The sequence below is a fragment of the Temnothorax nylanderi genome, unplaced genomic scaffold (genome assembly GCF_030848795.1).
Source record: "Temnothorax nylanderi isolate EJ_2023f unplaced genomic scaffold, tnyl_v1.0 TNYL_tig0017_pilon, whole genome shotgun sequence".
In the NCBI taxonomy this organism is placed as follows: domain Eukaryota; kingdom Metazoa; phylum Arthropoda; class Insecta; order Hymenoptera; family Formicidae; genus Temnothorax; species Temnothorax nylanderi.
Window position 1 is genome coordinate 1,794,922 of NW_027249079.1, and position 21,172 is coordinate 1,816,093.

At 38.6% G+C, this 21,172-nt stretch overlaps 3 protein-coding genes across 3 annotated transcripts in view; 1 reads left to right on the forward strand and 2 right to left on the reverse strand.

The window, feature by feature from the left end:
- Positions 1 to 2,584, reverse strand: part of LOC139768700 (junctophilin-1) — a 29,027-nt gene extending 26,443 nt beyond the window's left edge. The window contains exon 1 of the mRNA XM_071699165.1: positions 2,274 to 2,584. The gene's annotated coding sequence lies outside the window, so the exon portion shown is untranslated. The remainder of the gene's footprint in view (positions 1 to 2,273) is intronic.
- Positions 2,585 to 4,816: 2,232 nt separating this feature from the next.
- LOC139768717 (uncharacterized) lies at positions 4,817 to 8,122 on the forward strand. Its single transcript, XM_071699205.1, has 2 exons — positions 4,817 to 5,069; positions 5,955 to 8,122. Exons 1-2 carry the CDS (start codon positions 4,966 to 4,968, stop codon positions 6,421 to 6,423), a joined length of 573 nt encoding a protein of 190 aa, XP_071555306.1. The 5' UTR covers positions 4,817 to 4,965; the 3' UTR covers positions 6,424 to 8,122.
- The window catches only part of LOC139768713 (uncharacterized), a 42,535-nt gene continuing 29,097 nt past the window's right edge, over positions 7,735 to 21,172 (reverse strand). Inside the window, exons 3-5 of the mRNA XM_071699195.1 lie at positions 20,796 to 21,010; positions 11,780 to 12,081; positions 7,735 to 10,945 (exon numbers count right to left, since the gene is read on the reverse strand). Of these exons, the coding sequence (XP_071555296.1) occupies positions 10,810 to 10,945; positions 11,780 to 12,081; positions 20,796 to 21,010 (653 nt within the window). The 3' untranslated portion in view covers positions 7,735 to 10,809. The remainder of the gene's footprint in view (positions 10,946 to 11,779; positions 12,082 to 20,795; positions 21,011 to 21,172) is intronic.

Sequence of the window (21,172 nt, forward strand, 5' to 3'; positions counted from 1 at the left end):
AGGCGAGTCAGAGTCGATGATCCGTACAAGTCTGACGTTACAGCGAGGTTCGCTACGCTCTATTGACGGCAAACGAACGGCCGGGACGACGAGGCGGGGGACGCGCCATTATTTATTGACGCGTGCCATTCTTTTTTATAACATAAATCAATTAATCGATGTGTCCGCTATTAATAATGACGGTAACGAAAAGTGACGGCCGAGCTGCGCTCGTTGGTTGCGCGGCGTGGAAAGAAAAAAAATCCGCCCCTCTCTCTCTCTCTCTCTCTCTCTCTTGTTTTTGTCTTTCTGAAAGAAAGGGTTACGACGAGCAACCCCGAGAAGAGCCACGCCGTTGCGATCCGGCTATCGTTGCACTTCGCGCGGATCTGTTACCTGAAAAGGCGACGAAAACTGTGCCAGCGAAGACAGTCTCGGTGGGCACAACTGTCTGTTTATTGCGTGGCGCGGCACATGGCGGCACGGCGAGGTCGAATCGTCGACAGACGAATACAATAAAGAGAATAGAAGCACGATCCACCGTCGTTACGATGAAATATTTAATGTGCCGGCAGCCAAAACGGTTACTCTGTCTCTAAACCGAGGACAATTATTTCCTACCATGACAACGCTAATATTATTTGATGATGACCGGCGACAGAACGATGTGCGATGTAAAAAAGGATCTTTCTTGATTTAATAAACAATAGTTAAATGACCCCTTTCTCTGTTTTCATCTAATATACACTTATATTGCTCAAGAGATCGTGCTACTCCGGCGGATTTTTGCATCGCGAATGTATTAAGACGTGTCGAGACTTCCGCATCGAGGAATCCCATCGAAATAGAGCAGACCCACTTGAAACGAGAGCGTGTTCCAGATTCGATTAACTCCCCGTCGGCGAGCGAGAAATCGGATCCTCAATTAAAAGTTTCACGTTTTCTTCCTTTCGCAAGTTTACCCTTCCTCACCTAGACGCAATTTCGTATGCAGTTCGCTCGAATTTCCCAGAAAAGAGAAACGTGAAGAGAAAAAGAAAGCATCCAGTTAATAGAAGGAAAAAAAAAGAAAAAAAATTGCAGCAAGTTTTTTCTGAAAATTACTATATATCGATAGCTACCTTTCGAAATCTTAGGACGTTCCACAGACAACGAATACATATTCAAATTCACAAAAGATCCAAATCGAACATTTTCCAATGGAGCACCAACGACAAATGCCTTCGCGGATCGAACTTCATCGAACACTTGCTCACCAATTTAATAATCAACTCGTCCTCATAGATAATAACCACGTACATCCATAATATACGCAATAAATTCACTTTCGTCACCAGCACTCCGGCGGAAAGGCGAGGTGAAACGCGAGGCTAGAACGCAGCATCGCGGGGCAGGGTCGATTCGCGCGGGCACCGCGACGCGACGTTACCGCGATCGGCAACGACCGCTAGTTCGCGAAGATCGCTCTCGCGAAAATCTGCACGCGGCGAGTAAGACGCATATGACCGCACCAGCCTCGGGCTCGAGCACACTTCCGGGCGATCGATCCGGCTCGGTCCGAGTAACACGTGCGACGTACAGCGCCGGCGGCGTCGCCTCGCACCCTCATCCCTCTTTTCTCAGGACCTTCGCCGGACGCACGTGCACCCCCAGGATCACCGTATCTCCCGGTGCACGCGCCTATCGGTAGCGGTTGTCGAGGGTGCACCCGGACGACGCAGCGGCGTGTCCGAGGGAGGAGATACGCGCTTTCGGGCGTCGCGTGCGCCGGTTCCTCGGCGTCGGACGAGTGCCTTCACTGGTAGCGGTAACGGCGCACGCAAGGGTATGGGGCGCCCCTATTTCCTAATATGTGTCACGAGGACAACGGCTTCCACACGCACATGTAACGAAGGCGCGCGGCGTGTACGTTATCTTTCCGTCGCCGCGACTCGCATCGCGGATCTCGAACGGAAGCGATAAGATGATACCCGCGATGCGCCGATGCGCCTTCTCGATCATCGAACGCGCCCACGGTCGATCGCACCGATATTCGCGCACGTTCTCGCGCGATTCGGCGATTGACGGCGTTTCTCTTTCACCGACACCTCGTTTCGAATCGCGAGAGGACTTGTGCCACCACCGCGTGTACACGCGCTTTCCCCCTTTTCTCGGGGATGAAATTTTTATCGACACGTGCGCGAACACGGGTCGATCCCACGGCGATCCTCCGCGTGCGCGTCTCCGTCCCGCTCTCGCGCGACCATTTGGCCGTCGACGTCGTTCACTGGGAGAGACGAGCTGGACGGTGGTACCAGAACGGACGACGAGTCGTCTGCGACCGGCCGGTCCTCCCGTTGCGACGTCGACCTTCCCCCGCTTCGTGCTCGTGCGCGTACTCGTCGGGGATCCCGTTTTCAACGTCGTCGTCGTCGTCGTCGCCGTCGCCGTCGTTGTCGTCGTCGTCGTTATCGTCGTTGTCGTCGTCGTCGTCGTTGTCGTCGCTGTCCACCTCCTCCTACTCGACGCGGATACGCGAAAGATCTTCCCCTGCGACCTCGACGCACGCACCGTGCTTACGGTAATGTGCGTGAGGTCAGGGTGGCATGATTACGACTATCAGTCTCGCAGTGCGCCGCCGCTGCCGACGCCGCTGCTGTTGGTCGCGCCGTCGCGACGCCTGGCGTCGTCGTGTCGACGGTGAAACTGGTGTCTGCACCGCATTACTACGCCCCGATGCGGCGGTCGGACGAGCGTACTCGACGAGTTTCCCCTTATAGTTGATCGATAATTTACTCTCTTGTTATTGCATTGAAGCTCTTGCTCTTTAACCGTTTATAATATATAAAAAATATATAAATTATACGTTATATTTATTGAACATGTTTACGGTCGTATATTTCTTACGTTTTGTTTATTGAACTTCTTTCAATAGTAATTCAATAGAAATTATATTGAATATTATTGAACTTTTATCATTGAACTCGATATAATGACTTTTGCTTTGGACTTGTTGCTGTCCGTGATATATAACAATCTTATTTTTTTATTTAGAAAATGTAAACGTTAGATCCACAAATTAATTTTGTTTCAAATTATATTAGGATGTATCATAAAATGATATAATAAAATTTCTTTTATCGGGCTTGAATAAAACAAATCATTTCGTTAAATTTCTAAGAATGGCGTAACCTGAATGGAGTTTCCTGATAACTCGCATTTGAACTTGATGGCAATACCTCTCATTGAATTTTCCGTTATATCGGCAGCTGGTTAAAACACAATCTATCTCCTTTTATTTATAAAAGTCAATCGCTATAATAATGTATTTGTGCAAACTACTATCTTATACGAGATACAGAAATTTAAAATAAGAACGTTGCTAAAAAATAATACCTGCTATCATACTTTTTACGATTGCTCGCAAATCCCACGTTTATTTCATAATTATTCATGGTTAAAGACTAAAAATCTTATTAAAAAACTATCGATACAATTTAATTAACTTTGGAAATTGTGATATTTTTTCAAAGAAAAGAAGAATGATGACAATTTAATATTATCTCTGTATTCCTTTCTTAATTTAATGTTTACATTGTTGTGAAATCTGTTATCGTCAGTTTCCGTTACATAGTTAGACTAATGATAAATACAAGTTTCATCAGATCAATGCGGGTAGAAATATGTTGTTAGTTATCAAGAGACACGATGGGCGCGACGGTCGTGTCTTGCGTTAAGTTCATGCACACTGACCGTGTATCTTTACGCGAAACGATGAGTTGAGAGCAACTGATGAGATTATTGGATCTCACAAAGTAAGCCTGAACCGATCGAATGTATTATACATAATTATATTTGATCTATGAGGGTTTCCCTACGATGTTATTATATATCCTTTATTTTACATAAATAATAAAATTGTATCTAATATTTCTCAAAGTAATATAGAATATAGTAATAGTAATAGTAATAGTAATAGTAATAGTAATAGTAATAGTAATAGTAATAGTAATAGTAATAGTAATAGTAATAGTAATATAGAATTTGAAAGATCGATAGGAATTAAATGAATAAAACACACCATTATGTAATAAGCGTAATAATATAAAATATATAAATATTAAAGATATTATATATGGATTATTAAATGGATGTTTTCGATGAAGTTAAATATTTTATTTTTTTTATGATGAATATTTCGTTTACAGATATATTATACAGATAACGTTTTCGTTGAATATTATATTCGACCAGAAAATTCTAGCATGATAAAATACATTATCAAAATAAAATATAAAAAGATATATAATTACAAAGATATTAAATACTACATGTTGAATTTTTAATCCAAGATTTACGTGATGTTTCTAGTATCAAGCGTTGACGGAATCAAGGTCAATATAAACACATGACGCTGATAAATAGCAATACATAACATTATAATGATTGTGATTCAGCGTTTTGATATCATTTACGTGTGAACTTCGAAAGACGCTGGTTACAATCTCGTCATTGCAAATATCTCAACAGTAGGTACGTACCTCAGGAAAAAGAAATGCGGCCTCTTAATCACTTCTTTTCGCAATTATTTGACGAAAGTGCGTCTGAAAGTGTGTCTGAAATCCGATCGTTGCTTATCGTCGTCGTGGAATAAAAATAAAATCGTCAATCTGCGTGCTCTCGCGCGACGCAGAATTTTACGCAGAGTGCTGTGGTGCTGAAGTTTCTCTTCCTCTCTTTCTCTGAGCTGCGAACAGTGCGAACAAACTATCAGACTGTTTGGAATTCTTATGGGAGATTATTACACTTCGCCGAAAGGATTGGAATAACGATTTTGCGAGACGGTAAGATTCACGATACGCGATACTGTGATACGTGACGCGTTCTTAATTTGGAGCTTCTAATCTCATTACTTCCTACACTTCTTATCTTCACTCTTATCATTAGAGTTCCCCAACTAGGAAAGAAAGCAACTTTCTACAATATATTTAAGCGCGGAAAATTCATATGTGGATTACAGTCAGGTTCTGTTTCCAAGCAACGCATTCGACTACCATGGCAATGCGTGACCAAGAAGATACTTCGAGTTTGCACGCATCAGGTTTCAACCGGTAATAGAATTACTCTCCTTTCTTGAGAGAATTGATTTCTGTCTACAACGCTCAGTGTGTTTCATACGATGTCCCTTGACAGGCAACATCAACAGAAACGCTCGCTGTTGTAGGTAGATTTAACGTGTGACGAATCTGTTTTCGGAATATACAGTGCCTGGGATTGTTTAAACGGTTGCTGTAAACTGACGCGCGAGTTAATCGGTATATGTGGACTACTCGTTTACTTCCGCAATCGATACAATCGATACTTCCGGTGCTCCCGCGATCGTATTTTCCAACTGTCACTAGTCATTTTTGCAAAATGATGCACTTTCAATGGTGCAGTTGTTCACAATTTTCCGCTACTGCAAATATTGCTTTATCATAGCGCCGTCGCCGTACGTCTCTGTCAATTGAAACGCAATCAATAATCGTTTATTGTATTTTTGGATGTGTAAATGTGAATAGAAAACGTATTAGTTATAGAATACGAAGAAAAAGGCAAAATAAAAGCAAAATAAATATCTTACTTAAACGTTGTCTTACTGTTGTTTGGTTTACGCAATATTGTTTCTTCTAAATGTTTAAGCAGAATATTTATTTTTAATTTATTTTTATTAAATTTCCTCCATTTATTTAGTTTTAATTCAATTTTAAAAATTTTTATTGGAAAATTGAGATTTTTTTGTTTACGAGATAGTATGACGTGTAATATATTAATATAGCTATTTATTTTATAATATATTAGTACTGTTTAGCAAAAGCTATTTGCGCACATAAAGTTAAAAAGAAACATGCGTGATTATTTTAATATACTGTAAACGATATTTACAATATATCACAATTAAATTCTATTTAAAGTTATTTAAATAGCAAAATATATTTGTATTATTTGTGTTGCAGAACGAGCGCTTCTAAACCCCATAGTAGCATGGATCTCGTGAGTCTAACCGTCCGCTCTCACGAACTAGAAAATGTGAATCCGCCGAGGGAGGACTACTTGCAGGTCGAGCGTGATGATGTCACGGAGAGAAACGATATCATCAGAGAGCGAAGATGCAGGCTGAAGGAAAAGTCGCACGACGAGCTCCGGACGATCAATTTAGCTGAGGTTGCCTGGCACGACACGCCCGGTGACTGCTGGCTCGTGATCTATGATTACGTGTACGACTGCACGGAGTTTCTGAAGAGTCACCCGGGCGGCCAGGACGTCCTCCTGGAATACGCCGGACGAGACGCGACTTTGGCGTTTATTGGCACCGGACACTCCGCCGTCGCCAGGACAACCTTGGAGAGGTACAAAATTGGCGAGCTTCCGCTGAACGAGAAGATCTACAGTATTCCCAACGGCCTGAAGGTCTCAGGATTCTAATCTGCTCGGATCGTCGAAAGTCGCCGTCATCATCATGCACGATAAATATCGAAATTTTACACCAAAAATGGGAACCGGTGTAAATAAAGCCACTAAACTTATGCAGAAGGTTCGACGTAAGTTAGTCACAGCTGAGAAATATTACCGTCGCTTTTGATGGCATAGGAACACGTATATAAGAAAGAAATTATTTACTTCAAAAAGGTAAGAAATATTATGATCAGCAAGAGCTTTTTTCCAAGTCACCTTTTTATTTGATTTTATTTAAATAGATAATATTATCACTATGGATTTCATTATTTTAGCGGTCATAATATGGTTGACGTAAAAATGAATTAAGTAGCTTATAACAATATGCCGATTCTTACATAATAATTTTCTCGTCTTTCTATAAATAATTTCTCTCTTACACATTTTACCGTATGTATTATCTGTAGCAAGAGATATTTTTGAATGGTTAAAGAAAATCTTAGATTGCACTTATGTAATATTTTAACTACTACATATCTAGGATTTTATATAGAAAAGGAAACGGCTGTCGATGTGATTTGTTCATTTGTAACAATAATCATAACGATAGTGATTTTTTTATCAGTATTTAAGCTCGTTACATTACTGCAATAATGCAAAGTGTAAACTGCATTAAACATTAACTTAACAATGTTAAATGTTAATCTAATTAGGTTTACTTTTATTTTTTGTTCATTTCATCTACAATATCTTGCGATAAGATTTCCTTTTTCTTTTTATTTCGCGGTAAAACTGCAGAAATGAGAAAATTGTATTGCTAATAAAATAAAATGGTAAAACTGCAGAAATGAGAAAATTGTATTGCTAATATCGAGCAATTTGTCATTGCCCGATCACGGCGGCAAAGCATTATTTTATGCAATTTCATCACATTGTCGGTGAACTTCGAAATGTACCAGCCAAGAGGTCAAGCGCGATGGACCGAGAAATATTCTCGGTCAAACGGGCCACGCCTCAAAGGCAATTAATTACATTTCTCCAATTCATCTTTGCGAGTAATTATTTACAATAAGATTTTTGCAACCTCAAATTATTATATCGGGCGCGGATTAACGTGACAATTTTAATTTCATGACATTTGATATTACCGATTTTATATTAGGCAAGATATAATTTTCGGTATCTGGACGAATGTTATATTTGTCTTGGAAAAAATTGCTTCATTAAATATCACCGGAGAGGGTAAACATGCCGAATTCTTTCATCATTAATATTTCAAAGTAGCTGCGATAAGATAAATAAAGGAGAGAGCCGGTAAAACAATAATCAGTGCTCAGGGAGTACTTTACACGGATACATTTTATATTTCTTGATTCTCTAACATTTATAATATACACAACATACAGTATGAGGTAATAGCGATGTAGCTCAGTTCGTTATACGTCGATAGACCGATATAATAAACTCTCCGTTTCCGTTAATCGGAAGGCAAGACTGCCCATTTATTAAATTAGCAATATACTCAGTTTATGCGTATAATTTATCTAAAATTAAATTACACACATAATAATACTCTTTACGATATTTACATTTAACCACAAAATGTACATATAAAATATATAACATATTTTGTATGTATTGTATATGCGTATATATGTGTGGTTGTGTGTATGTGTGTATATGATGTATGATTAAGATAAAATAAAATATAAGGAAAGAGATAACACTTTTTGATGTCAGTATCATTCTGTCCCATGGTGAACATCAGTCCTTAGTTTTGAACGTTTCAACGTCTCGCCGATAGAAAAACATTACAAAACCGATGGAAAAATTTTGATATAACGTTTCCGTATCTTAAATAGATTTTATGTTACACAGTGACAAGTTTAAAGAGTTGCGATGAATTGTAATACGAAAGTTATCCGTCTATACATCTCTAACCTTTATATGTACTATATAACTAAATAATACTAATTTTTGCTCCACTTCATTTTTAACGATAAGATAATGGGAGAAAGTAACATACGGGTCACTCGTAATACACAAGGTTCACTCAGAGATTCACTTAACTTAAACTCAATAAGTACATAAAGGACCCCGAATGATGATTCTTATGAAAAAAAAGAAAACGCTTTTCGGTCAATTTGCTTGAATTTGTGATATGTTGTAGTTCTTGTGTCCCTGATGAAAAGTCTCAAATTTCATCAACTTTTTATGATTAATTTCTGAATTATAGAACGGTTCTTATGAAGATTTTCAAATGCCTATAATTCACAGAAACTAATCATAGAAAGTTGATGAAATTTGAGACCTTCATCAGGGACACGAGAACTACAACATATCACGTATTACAAATTCAAGCAAATTGACCGAAAACGTTTTTCTCATAAGAATCATATAAGGATCAATCACATTTGTCTAAAACTGTGTATTTGTTCTATTTTATTATATCTACGATAATGACTACTACGCGCGATACTTGCGCGCTTTAACGCACATGTCACGCTACGCTACGTAACATGTGATTAACACCAACTTTACATACTACTTTCTGTTTTGTATGTTGTTAGGACCATGTATGTTAAATACCGAATGCCCACAGCATTCGCTTATTTTTAAATTTTCACTAAATGCTAAACGACGGTTTGAGACAACTCAGTACAATATACACGAAATGAAAATAGCACCGCTAACAAGTTTTTTTTTATAATTACTATTACACACATTCCAATTATAAATTGCATAACGCGAAAGGTACAGCTAAAACAATTTCGAAGTAATTATCGAAATAGTAATTATTTGTTGCGAAAGAGAAGGCATTTTTGTAGAAAAAATTTAATTCGAAATTTGAATTAATTTCTAACTTTTCAGTTTATAACAACAAATATCATGGTTATTAAATCTCAAATTAAATTTTATTTGTGACAAAATTTTCTCCAATTCAATAAAAGATAAAATTCTGTTATTAATTTCCGCTTTTAAAATTTCCGCAATGCTCTCTATTTTACGAACTACAATAAAACTGTAAAATAAACTAGGTAAATTAAGATTAATTATAATTCCGGGAGAAATGACATTGTATTAAGTTTGCATACAATATTTAATTTCTATCCTTTTAAATAGTTTAAATAGTAATGACGTTTGACGCGAGATAGTTCCTTCGGGTTTTTTTTGTTCCGTAAAAAGTACAGAATCGCTATTTAACAGAGAAACTCTGTAGGGTTTGAAAAATTAAACATATGTAGTTTTTCAATGATGTTGATGTATGACTTGCAGAAATTGAACTTGTGAAACCATCGGTCATCCGAAATATCTCTTCGCCGATCGGGAAAAATTAGAGCGTGTTCATTATCCGTCTTTGTTCCTCGTGTGGCCGAACGGAATAAAAGCAAAATTGTATGTCAGATTTATCTCCAATTGCCTTCAGTTTCTCTGATCGGTTCAAGTCACCAATTTTCTCCATTTCCTTTATGAACACGCTAAAATGCCGGGACTTGCTCTATGACACGTTGTCACAAGTTCCGATTCCCTGCGAATAAAAAGCTTGCTTTTTCATGCGTGTTCGATAGTCTCGTTGCTTGCTATGTCTTTTTCAGGCAAAAACCCTGAAGGAGATCTATTTGGCGTCAAACACCACTATCTTTTGGAGAGTGAAAATTGGAAGTTAAGTATCGAAACTCGTCATTTGGCGAGTTTTATTCTACGAAAGAAAGAATCGGGAATGCACGCTCCTCGGAATAATTTTTATCAAAACTAAAAAGTCAACTTCTCATTAATCTTTTTATAATTCGTATGATAGAAAATGTTGCGAGAATAGCTTAGTTTTATTATAAATTATTATTACTTTATTCTAAAAGTTATTTTAAATATCTATATTTATAAACATATATATATAGATATATTTCTTTACTTTATCTTTTCTGGAAAAAGTTGTCTATAAAAATTAAATCTGAAAGTAACAAGCATTCAAAACAGTAACAATTTGTTACAAATGACGAACATATCTAGCAGAAGTGCGCAGAATTGAGATAACATCGATACCGATTGTACCCACGAAATAATTCGAGAATTGATACTTTCAAGTAGATACCATTTAGGAATCGATACCATTCGATACTTACATATTCACATGTACTTTACTATCAGGAATCGATACTAATTGTGAAGCTTTATTTATTAAATTCGTAAAAGCACCGAGTTGCGGCGTTTCAACAATCCCGCATCTCGTTGCATTCATGAATTGCGAGCAAGCTAATACGTCATCAATCCACAGTCGAGTAGTTTTGCAAGCGCTTTTCTTGACAAGCGCAGCTCGACTATCAAGGGAAACATTCGCGAATAAACTCGATCGTGGATTGATGATGGTATCAGGCTTCCTGCAACTTCCTGTCGAAGTGAAGTTCCTTGCTCGTTCTTTTACATCAAGCTGCAGAGGGCAAATCCTTGGCCGGAATCGAAAGCCGTCTGCAGTACCGTGGTTTCCATACAAAACGCAGCATCCGTATACATCGCCGCAATTCGTTGCTGTTGCGCACGACTCTCGCTCTGCGATCTGCAAGCACATTTAGATTTTTTTCCCGATTGGAAAATGTTTTTAATGGTAACCAAAAATTACAAGGATGAAAAGATGAAGTTTTAGGTCCATATTTATAGTCGTGTTTCTGTTAAAAAACTCACCTGAAGTGAGTTTTGGTTCATAGGTGACTTGAAAAGAGATTGAGTTTATTAATGTTAACATAATAATTATAAATACAGTCTCAGTCGGTCTCTATAATCAAAATATAACTATTGAACCGTCCACGTCTCAAGATATAAAACGCAATTTTGAGTATCTCACCTGATACGCTCTTGAAACGAGATCTGAGTAACGACTATAAATACGGGCTTTAGTGTGCCTCGTAAAATTATACGGCAGAACTACATTATACATATAATAAAAAAAATAGGTGGAAAAAAAATATTTTATTCTTTTAACTATATAATTTTTAGAATTTTTATAATTATATTCACACAAATACTTTGTTCCAGAAAATATATTCGTATCAAGTTTTAAAGAACCTTTGAAATTGTCCTTGCCATTTTTCCTTTAATTTGCTCGGCTGTTGCAGAGAAAAAAAATGCAGGGAAGGAAACGGGACGCTCTGTATTTGCATAATCGCTGCCTCGACCATTTTTCTAAATTACTTTGAACCTGCTGCTAGTTCTCAGCACCTCGAAATGTCTCGGGGTAGCCAAGTACATCCCGAGCCGAGGTAACTCCCGGCGGTGTCATATAGTCGTATATGACCACCCCAGAAACTACGTGAATTATTCCGCGAGCGATCCCCGCGGCTCTGAGATACGAGACGCGACGCGACGGCCGAGAGGTCGGTCCTCGACTACTCACCTGGGAGGCATTGCTCGCGCACGCTGTTGCACTCTGACCTGCTGTTCCCTCGGGATCGAGATAGCATCTCTAGATTGTTGTCGTTGTTGCTGATATTGATATTGATATTGCGAACCACGATCGCTTAGCGCCAGCTGCGTCAGATACTCGCGAAACTCAGGCTGGCTGGCCAAGAGTTCGCGTCGCGCTTGAATACTCGAAGTCGGGTTAGACGTCGTCGTCGAGTCGGACCATGGTGGCGGAGGAGTGTGCGAGCGTGACATCATCGCGTAATATTCCTCATACGTCGGTGGCCGACCGGTCTGCAAAACGAAAATATGCCTCGTAACTAATAAAGAAAAGATATAAGATAAAATACCTAGTAGCATACAAACACGCATACAGAGAGAGAAAGAGTACACAATAAATTATTTTTATAATTTACAATTTTTGCAAATTCTTTACGTTTACAAGTAATTCTTTTTTATTATCTTATATTTTAAACACCACATTTTAAAACACCGTACCATAGTACAGCAACGTAAAGTTTTAAACGAAAAATATGTTACATGAAAAATGCATTTGTCGCAACTCCAAAAAAAAAAAAAATTTTTTAAATTGCGCTATACGTGGGAGAGTGTTTGCGACGGTTTCACATAAAACCTGCTTTCGAGATAAGTAACCGGTGCTAGATCTGATATACAAATAGGTTCTACAAATAGAAAGTACCATTTGTTATGCCTGATGTTTCTTTGGTTCTAATAAGTCTATTGTTTCATGTTTAAAAATATAGTTGTTAATTAATTCTGTTAATTAATCAAATATTACCTAATTAAAGATTAATTAACAGAATTAATTAACAGTAACTTCATAAATCTCCCACTGCTCGCGAGACCACATTAGGGTCACGTTACTCTAGCCGCAACTCCGATTCCCAGGTTGTAGTTACTTACCATTATGTTTGCATGGCTGTGGTTTCGATACTTGATCTTTGGTGTCGCGTTTCAGATATAAAACGATTTGTGAAATAAACTGCAGTTGCAATCCATTTTAGTTCAAGGAAAATAATGAACTTTGCTATCGCCTGATATATCCTTGAACGGCTCGATTTCTTTGATATAATAATTTTATAGAGCATCTATGATAATATAAGTGCAGCTAATCATCCTTGAACGACAATAATGAGGAATAATCGTGTACGGAAGTTGTGCATTTGTTGTTACTAATTATAAAAAGTTACTTTTATAATTTAATCGCATTAACTCATCAATGCAAGCTCGAGTAACGAAGTTAGCCATGTAAATCAGTTCCACATTTTTCAATGTCCATTATCTCGGGCTGAAAATTATAATAGAGTCGCGAACTGTTTTTTAATGTTCTCCTTGAACCAACCGCGGTTTTCAGCCACGGCGTAAAACGCCGCGGAAAAACTTCTCTCGTTTTTCACCGGGCCGACTTGCCTCGCATATTATATCGTAAAAGCTCGCGGGAGCTTGCATACGCCCTCTCCTTTTGTATTTCCCGCAAAAGGTGTCGACGCTCGTTTAATCATTTAATTGTCGCATAATGCTGTTGTATTTAATATTAACTTTATTTTATTAACGTTTTGTGCAGAAATGACTTTCGCAGTTTTCCGCATCCGTATATAATATATTTTACATTTAACGTTTTAGATAGAGAATAACTTTATAATTAAGAATTACCTTCTCCCCAAAAGACTAAAAATGAACATATATAAGCGAAATTTGTCGCAAAAATGTATCTTTTAAATTTCTCTCTGTATTTATCTATGATAAAAGTATTAAATATGAAATTTTATACTTTAATTTTTAAATAAATAACCCAAAAATATTAAGTACAACCTAATTATGTAAGAATATCTTGATGTAAGAATAACAATAAAGCGAGAAGTATTAGAATGGAAAGTAATTTTTAATAAGAAAGACTAGAAAGTCTATGGCCGATATTCATAGTCTGTTCTTATTTCAAGACCGTCTTAAGTAATGTCTTAAGATGCTAATACAGTTCTGTGATTGATTCATAATATCTTAAGATTGTACTTAAGACGGTCTTAAATATAAGATCCGACTATGAATACCGGCCTATGAAATATTTTACGATCTTATTAAATACTTTCAACATTTTATCGAGACAACTTTATTAGCTCGAGAAAAAGTAGAGTTAATTTAATAATCAAGAAAATATTTTATATACAGGGTTGAGTCTGTAACGTGGAAGGGATGAAAATTTAAATGGGAAAAAATAGTACGGTTATCTATATATGCATGGTAACATAGATGTCATCTGTAAATGGAAACATACGATGCACTCCTTCATCCTCGCGAATGTACGCTCTATCGAACATCATGGAAACTTGGGCTATAAATATGTATTACATTGCAAGAGATATTTTATGCTTTCTGAAAATGAAACATATCGAGAAAGTTGCCGGTATGCCAGTGGCATAGCTGCGTTTCGATTCAAGAATCATAATGAAACCTCGAGTACATCTCCAGCAAATTGATCGAAAAAATTTTTCTTTCTCCTCGCTCAGAAATTTCTCTTGGTCTAGCCGCGAAAATATTCGATATACGAGAATAAAAGGGTTATGAGGCAGAATAAAACCGCGACGAGAATCAGAAGTCCAACATCGAGTTCTCCGATCGCTTTTGTCGTCGAATCGAGTCAGCCAGGACTTTTCGATTCTCGCGATCTTCGCTCTTGACGAAGTCAACCGCCGGCAACCACGGCTCTCTACTCGACGATGAGGAAGAGTAAAATTGAATTTCGGGATTATTATCTTGTGATTCCATTTTCCAGCGTGAGACGAGCGTGGTCGCCCTCGGGCGTTCGTTTAAGAGGATCGCCCAGAGCCCCGTGGTTGCGTTTTTCCGTCCGCGGTAGCTTCGCTCCGGGATGATTAGTTTCTCGAAAATGCTGTCTGTGCAAGGATCTCGGCGAAATTGTCTCAAGTTCCGCATATGATGCGCGCAGTTTTTTTTTATGCATCGGTCTTGAGACATACAAACGTACAGTTTTGTTTATAATTTTTCCGATTTTAATTTGTATTTATCATGCAAGAACTATTAATTACTTACCATACCTTTCTTAGTTTTAAAAATTGTTAATTGACAAAGAGAAATATAACGTTTTTTTTTTCTATCTATTCTTGGAACGATTCTCTTAGATTACATGTGCGAAATGCGGTAGCGAGAAATTTTCCCTACGAGGGTAAATATTATAGATCTTTTTCATCATCGCTGCTTGACTGGCAATTTTCACTTCTCATTTTCGTTTCATGCGATCTCTTTATTGTATCGTAACTCTCCTCCGTACTAATTTTCGCTCGTCTCGTTTCTCCTCCCTTTCGCAGGCTGTACCAATTTAATCCACTCCTACCTAGTTGGTTTTATTTTTCCATTACTTTTATTTTCTCTCTTTCATCCATATTTCTCTCTCTCTCTCTCTCTCTCTCTCTCTCTCTCTCTCTCTCTCTCTCTCTCTCTCTCTCTCTCTCTCAATCTCTCGGTCTTTCGGCCTCTTGCAGCCGTGACCAACCCTCGGTCCTTTCATCATTTGTACCACTCGTATCACTTGGACTAACTTACGTGGTGAAATTAATATGCGAGAGCAGCTCGCGAGAATATATCTGACATTATATAAGCAGAGCAGCTCCATGAAGCACCGTAGTATTACACGACAACTCTCCACCTATTCAAAACCGCCGTTCTTTAATGTAAATACTCCGTGTCGCAATGAAGGCAACTTAACCGCGGCTTCTCACTCACGTCAACATATTGCGGGATGAAATTTTCAGTCTGTCGATATGACGCCGCGTCTGCAACAAGTCGACGTAGTCAGAAATATAGAATTCAGTCAGTAACCTATTATCTAGTATCCAGCACTGTCGCGTACTCGGTCAATAATTAATTCCTAATCGGAATCGATGCTCCAAAGTTCTCGGAATTTTCATCACGATATCTCGCGATAGCTGAGGAAACTTCATTGGTGAAGGGTGACTCGTAAGACCGAGTTTTCCCGGAAGTACGCAGGGATGATAACATGTCAGTTTTCCCGGTAATTGCTGTAAGCTGAATCACGCGCTCGTTCGCTCGCTAAAGGACATCCTCGTCCCACGCGGCATCGTCCGAAGGAACCTCTCTGCACTTTCCCGTAAGGGGATTCCTGACAAATGGTAGACTCCCGTGGGCACAATGTAGCTCCGCGGCCTCGCGGGAAAATAGTAGGCAAGACTGTTATTCAAATTAGAAGGCGCGAGTGCCTCGCGCGCTTGCAAGCTCATGAATGGAAACAGCTACTAAAGGACTCCGCGAAGTAAGCTCGAGGGCTCTCGAGAGGAAAGCCTACTGGTAACTCTTTTTCTTCATTCCAGAGCGAGACCGGGGAATATACAGAATGTAAATTTTTTCAATGGTTGTTCGGACGAAGCCTATTATACTTGACCGTTATCACGCTTTAATTTCTTGCGTTCGGCCGAGTTTTGAAAATGAAGATATCGGAGTCTTAGAAAACCATCCTGGACGTACGCGAACTTTATTTCGCTAATATTGTTTTGGACAAAGGCACTGATGTTTAAATTAATCGCAAAATGCATAGAAAGTACTACGCAGTGTAAGCAACGAAAAGATTCTAAAATGCTTTAAAAGATATCCCTCGCGACACATATAAAGTAGCTTTTCCGAGAAAAATCTAGGAGAAAATAATGTTCTTCCCTTCATATAAACGATCTAAGACCATTGCGTCATGGGTCGGCTAATGAGCGACTATATTCTCTCTCTTTCTCTCTCTCGCTCTGTCTCTCTTCTGTGAGATATGTAGTCCACAATTACGGTCTCGAGGATGTTTTTCCGAGGTCTTCTTTTATCAGGCCGCACAATTTAGCCGTGCGTAGCGTAGTGAGCTTTCCCGGGATGGTTTTGCATTTCATAGCACTTTTCGAGCTCGCGCTTGCTCGCTCGGGCACAACTGCTGCTCGACGTTTCAGTCCAAGAACAATTTCAACCCTCTTTTGCGATCTCCTTTGACGACCTCTTCATTTTAAAGCAACTAAGTGCAAACGGAGCCTTCTCGTTATCACGACACACAAGAAGCCGGTTTCTTTTATTTATCACCGCGAATATTCCTTGACCTCGAGCTTCTTTTTTAACATACACCAATGTCATTTGGACAAATTCAGAGTAAAAGATGGTTTTATTCAATAAATGATGCTCTAGCATAAAGAATGAATATCCAGGAGTTCAACAAAATTATATTAATGATCTTTATATCGAAAAATAAATCATTGAATTATATGGCAACGTGAATGCGATTGTCTCTTTTCTGGCAGATTATCTGCCCATTGATAAGCACTGCATTGTACTGCACAAGTTTCGAAAACGAGAAGTATCATGAATTTCAACACAGATTTTTCACCGGGGAACATCGACTTTCCGGTGGTGACGATGGCAGCAACTACTATAGAATAACACGGCAGAAGAATTTATGTTTTAGTCGGCGCCGGAGAACTATACGCGACGGATTGGGCGGTCAACCGGATTAGAATGGTCCTCGAGTTAAGAAGCCGCGTACATTGAATTTGCCTTCCTCTCTCTTCTACCTTGCTATTTCTGTCCTAGTCGCTCGCTTCGATAAAGCGATTCCTCTTTGAGACGGCGAATCTCTTCGGAGGAACCAAACTCGAACAATTGGGTCGCCGAGCATGCCGAAATTTAATGTACAGGCTGTGAATCGAACGGTGCATAGAAGCTTAATTGCATTTTCTAGCACTATATTACTGCAAACGTCGTATTGACGTTATTGTTGATTGCTCATTTTTATTTTTCACAGATGTTAGGATATAATTTAATTTAAATGCAATAAGGCATGTGTCATATAAATTGAAATGCTTATTATCGGCTATACATTTAGATTCAGACGAAACAATCGTAAAACAAATTCTTGACTAATAATTTGCCTTGCTTTTTCATACTTAAATAAATTGCGGAACATATAATCATAGAAATATTAAACTTGTTTTCTAGTTGTTCTATCTTTTTCGAACAAAACGTATCAATAACAGATATCAGGAATTTATTTTAAATTCAGCATTACTTGGATATTGCTTAGAGTTTTACCAGAATAATACCGATGGAATAATAGGCGAACTTTGATATTTGAGAAAATCTTGAAAATAGCCGCATTCTTCATAAGCTGATATGTGACCTCACGCCGAAATATATCGAAATAGTCTAACGAAGGAAGGACTTTCTACGTAAAGAGGATTTGTCGGTGAAATTTAATTCACGGATTTCATTAACGGGCAATCAGGTTTTTTATATGAGCAGCACTGCAGCTTGATTAATATTTCCGGTCTGTGAGTTTCCTAAACTCGAATTCATCATAAACTGACAGATGCATGTTAATACTCGAAAGGTCGAACAAAGTTTTCTTATTGCGTCGTCGTTACGGATCGATATCGCTCGCAAAAACTTGTAGTGTAGACATAATATAACACATTGTTCACATCAATATAAAAACAGTATAAGACAATCAAAGATTCAAAATTTTGAATATTTTAAAATTAAACTTCGGAATTGTTGCGTAAATTTGGACCGCGATAATTTTAGTCGGATCATAGACACATGCGCAGATTGGTTGGAAAACGAAAGATGTAAAAGATGTTTCAACGTCATATACCCTTCCGCGTAATGAAAACATAAATCCTGACGGTATCATCATCAGTTACGTCGTACAATAAATTCTGCGAATATTATTTAATATTTCCGCGTGTGTATGTAAAACATACGTAAGATGTATGTATAATGGCATGAGATATGAGCTGCCAACACGTTGTATGCACAACTGTATGCACAATTTGTGCGAGACGATAAACAGACCTTCGAAATATTCTGACAAGCTTTCCGTAACTTATTCCGAATCTATCTCGTACAATCGCCGAACCGGCCATTAAATCTGGATTAAAATATTATGCGATGTTATACGCTCGTATTATGAGGAACGTAAAATGCATATATGTATACACGCATGTTCACTTTATTTATAATAATTAAACTGTAAACTGGACCAGCATTAACCGTAAGCTGCTGATGTCATAAATATATCAAAATATTTGCGCTTATTATGAATATCTTGTTATTTCCGGTGATCAATAAGAAGAAATAACGATATCAATGCTCGTCATTATAAAAATTACACAATATTGTATAACAGAATAATATTGTAACTCAATATCTTATTATCTTTATCGTATTATCTTTTATACACGTCAACAGATGTGTATGCACGAGGATATTGATACGCAGTCAAATAAACACATTTAGATTCTTTTACATATAAAATTGCATTTTCTTGAAAACCGTGCGAATTACAAAAATGTATTCTATATTTTCAGTTCGTTTTTTTTTCGCCTCGCTTGCGGTTGCGTCGCAATGTACTAATGTACTAAATACGTTGTCATGTTTAAGATAATTTTCTCTTTTTCACGAAAATTACGTGATCAATCTCGTAAAAGCTTGGTAACCGCAATTCTTGTAATATTGCAGGATCGCGCTGCGTCCGCGAAATGGCTGCGAGATTTATACCGACGTCCTGCGATAGTCATACGATCGTCGGCTAATCAACATCGGCTGATTAGTAATTACTAATAGCGCATTTGAAGGCCCACAAAAGTCCAATTTGTGATTGCACCGATCGATTACAATACTCCAGTCTGGACGCGCCTCATTTCGGATTATCGATCTTCAGGACGCTTCGGGGGTGGTGGCTGATTGTTAGATCGCTGCCAATTTCCTCGTCATCTGCTCGTCACGAAATTGCGCAGCGGAATACAAATCAAATGACGGACGGCATTCCTGGCAAGAGCTATCGCGACCGCGGTACCCGCAGCATGGAGCGATAATTCGTTTCGATAACTCGAGATATTATGTGATTGAATAACCGGCTTTATCGGGCGGAACCAGCCGTAGCGTACCGGTATATCGTCGTTGATTCGTTGCATGTGTCGCGACCGGATCGTTGTATATCAGCGCGCCAGTATGGAGTACAAAGTATCTACGAGATTGCGGGAATTAATATTCCGGTTGTACCATTTAAAGCACGCGGGAGACGATGACAATTTGTGACTATTGTCCAACCAGCTGTTATTGCTTTACGAGCGTTACGCTCTTACAAATGACCGAATGCCGATTGTGGCCATTGTAGAATATTGACCGCGCCGTCGGGAACTGCCGTCCGCCTGGGCTGTACTGAAACTTCATTGTGCAAACGGTAACTGCGCAATATTATCTTCGTTGAAATAACAGCTCGTCGGAAAGGCAGTTTGTAGGGAAGTAATAACATAGAATTATTTATTAAGCCAGTTCTCTCTCCGAGATAGACGTGGTCCGGTATTGTTACATTCAGGATGCCGCTTCGAACGGCAACGCCCGACGATTTTGCAGAAGGGTCTCTTAAAACGCTCAACAGCGCGAGTTGCAACTCGAATAACCAGGTCTATACATAACGCAGATCAACGACCGGAGAAGTAGATTGTAACACTGATTGACGGTACGATCACTCGTAGGTATTTTATTTAACAATAAGTCAAGGAATTTCATTTCTGTTATTTGGAACCGTGTGGGATTTCAAGATAGGAGAGACGAGAAATAGAGAATAGGTTTAACTAAAATAAATGGGTCGTAGTAAGCACGGATTAATGTTGAGTTTAAATTTTAATTTATAAAGATGCTACATTATTACGTTATTATTACCTAAATTAAATTTAACTTAGGAGGTGAAAAATTTAATTCGTTGCTTTTAGTATTTTGTACGTATGCGTGTTTAATTTCATGAAAATTAGCTCGGATGTCACGAGCTAAATTATTATGAAGTAATTTACTATTGAATTTAGCTCCAGGCTGGAACGTTGTGGGAAACGTAGCAATATCATTAGCGGCTCTTCTCTTATTTACTCGATATCAACGTAAACCGGAAAAAGAGTCATATAACAGACAATAAAATAAACTGCGGCGAATCTTACCTGCCACGTTTTTGCAACCGCGACGTCGTACGTTGGCGGCGGCGACGTCATAGACGGAATAGCGGAGTAAAGAGGTTGCGATCTGTTCTGCGAATTCGACCGACTCGTGCCGATCTCGCTGATACTCACACTCGGCGTGTCCGGTATGGTGGCATACAGCGCTTCCTCTATATGGTTCTCACGAATCCCACCGCCGAGGATACTCGAACCCGAATCTGCCGAGAGAGAGTGCCATCGGAAACAAAAATACAACATTCTTTATCTCTCTTTTCCTTGTAACTTTCGTGCATCACATATTATCTACGTATTTTATATTTATATTTTACTATCTAGCTACTTCGAAAAAAATCTACTCTAGAGCATAATATTCTAGAATA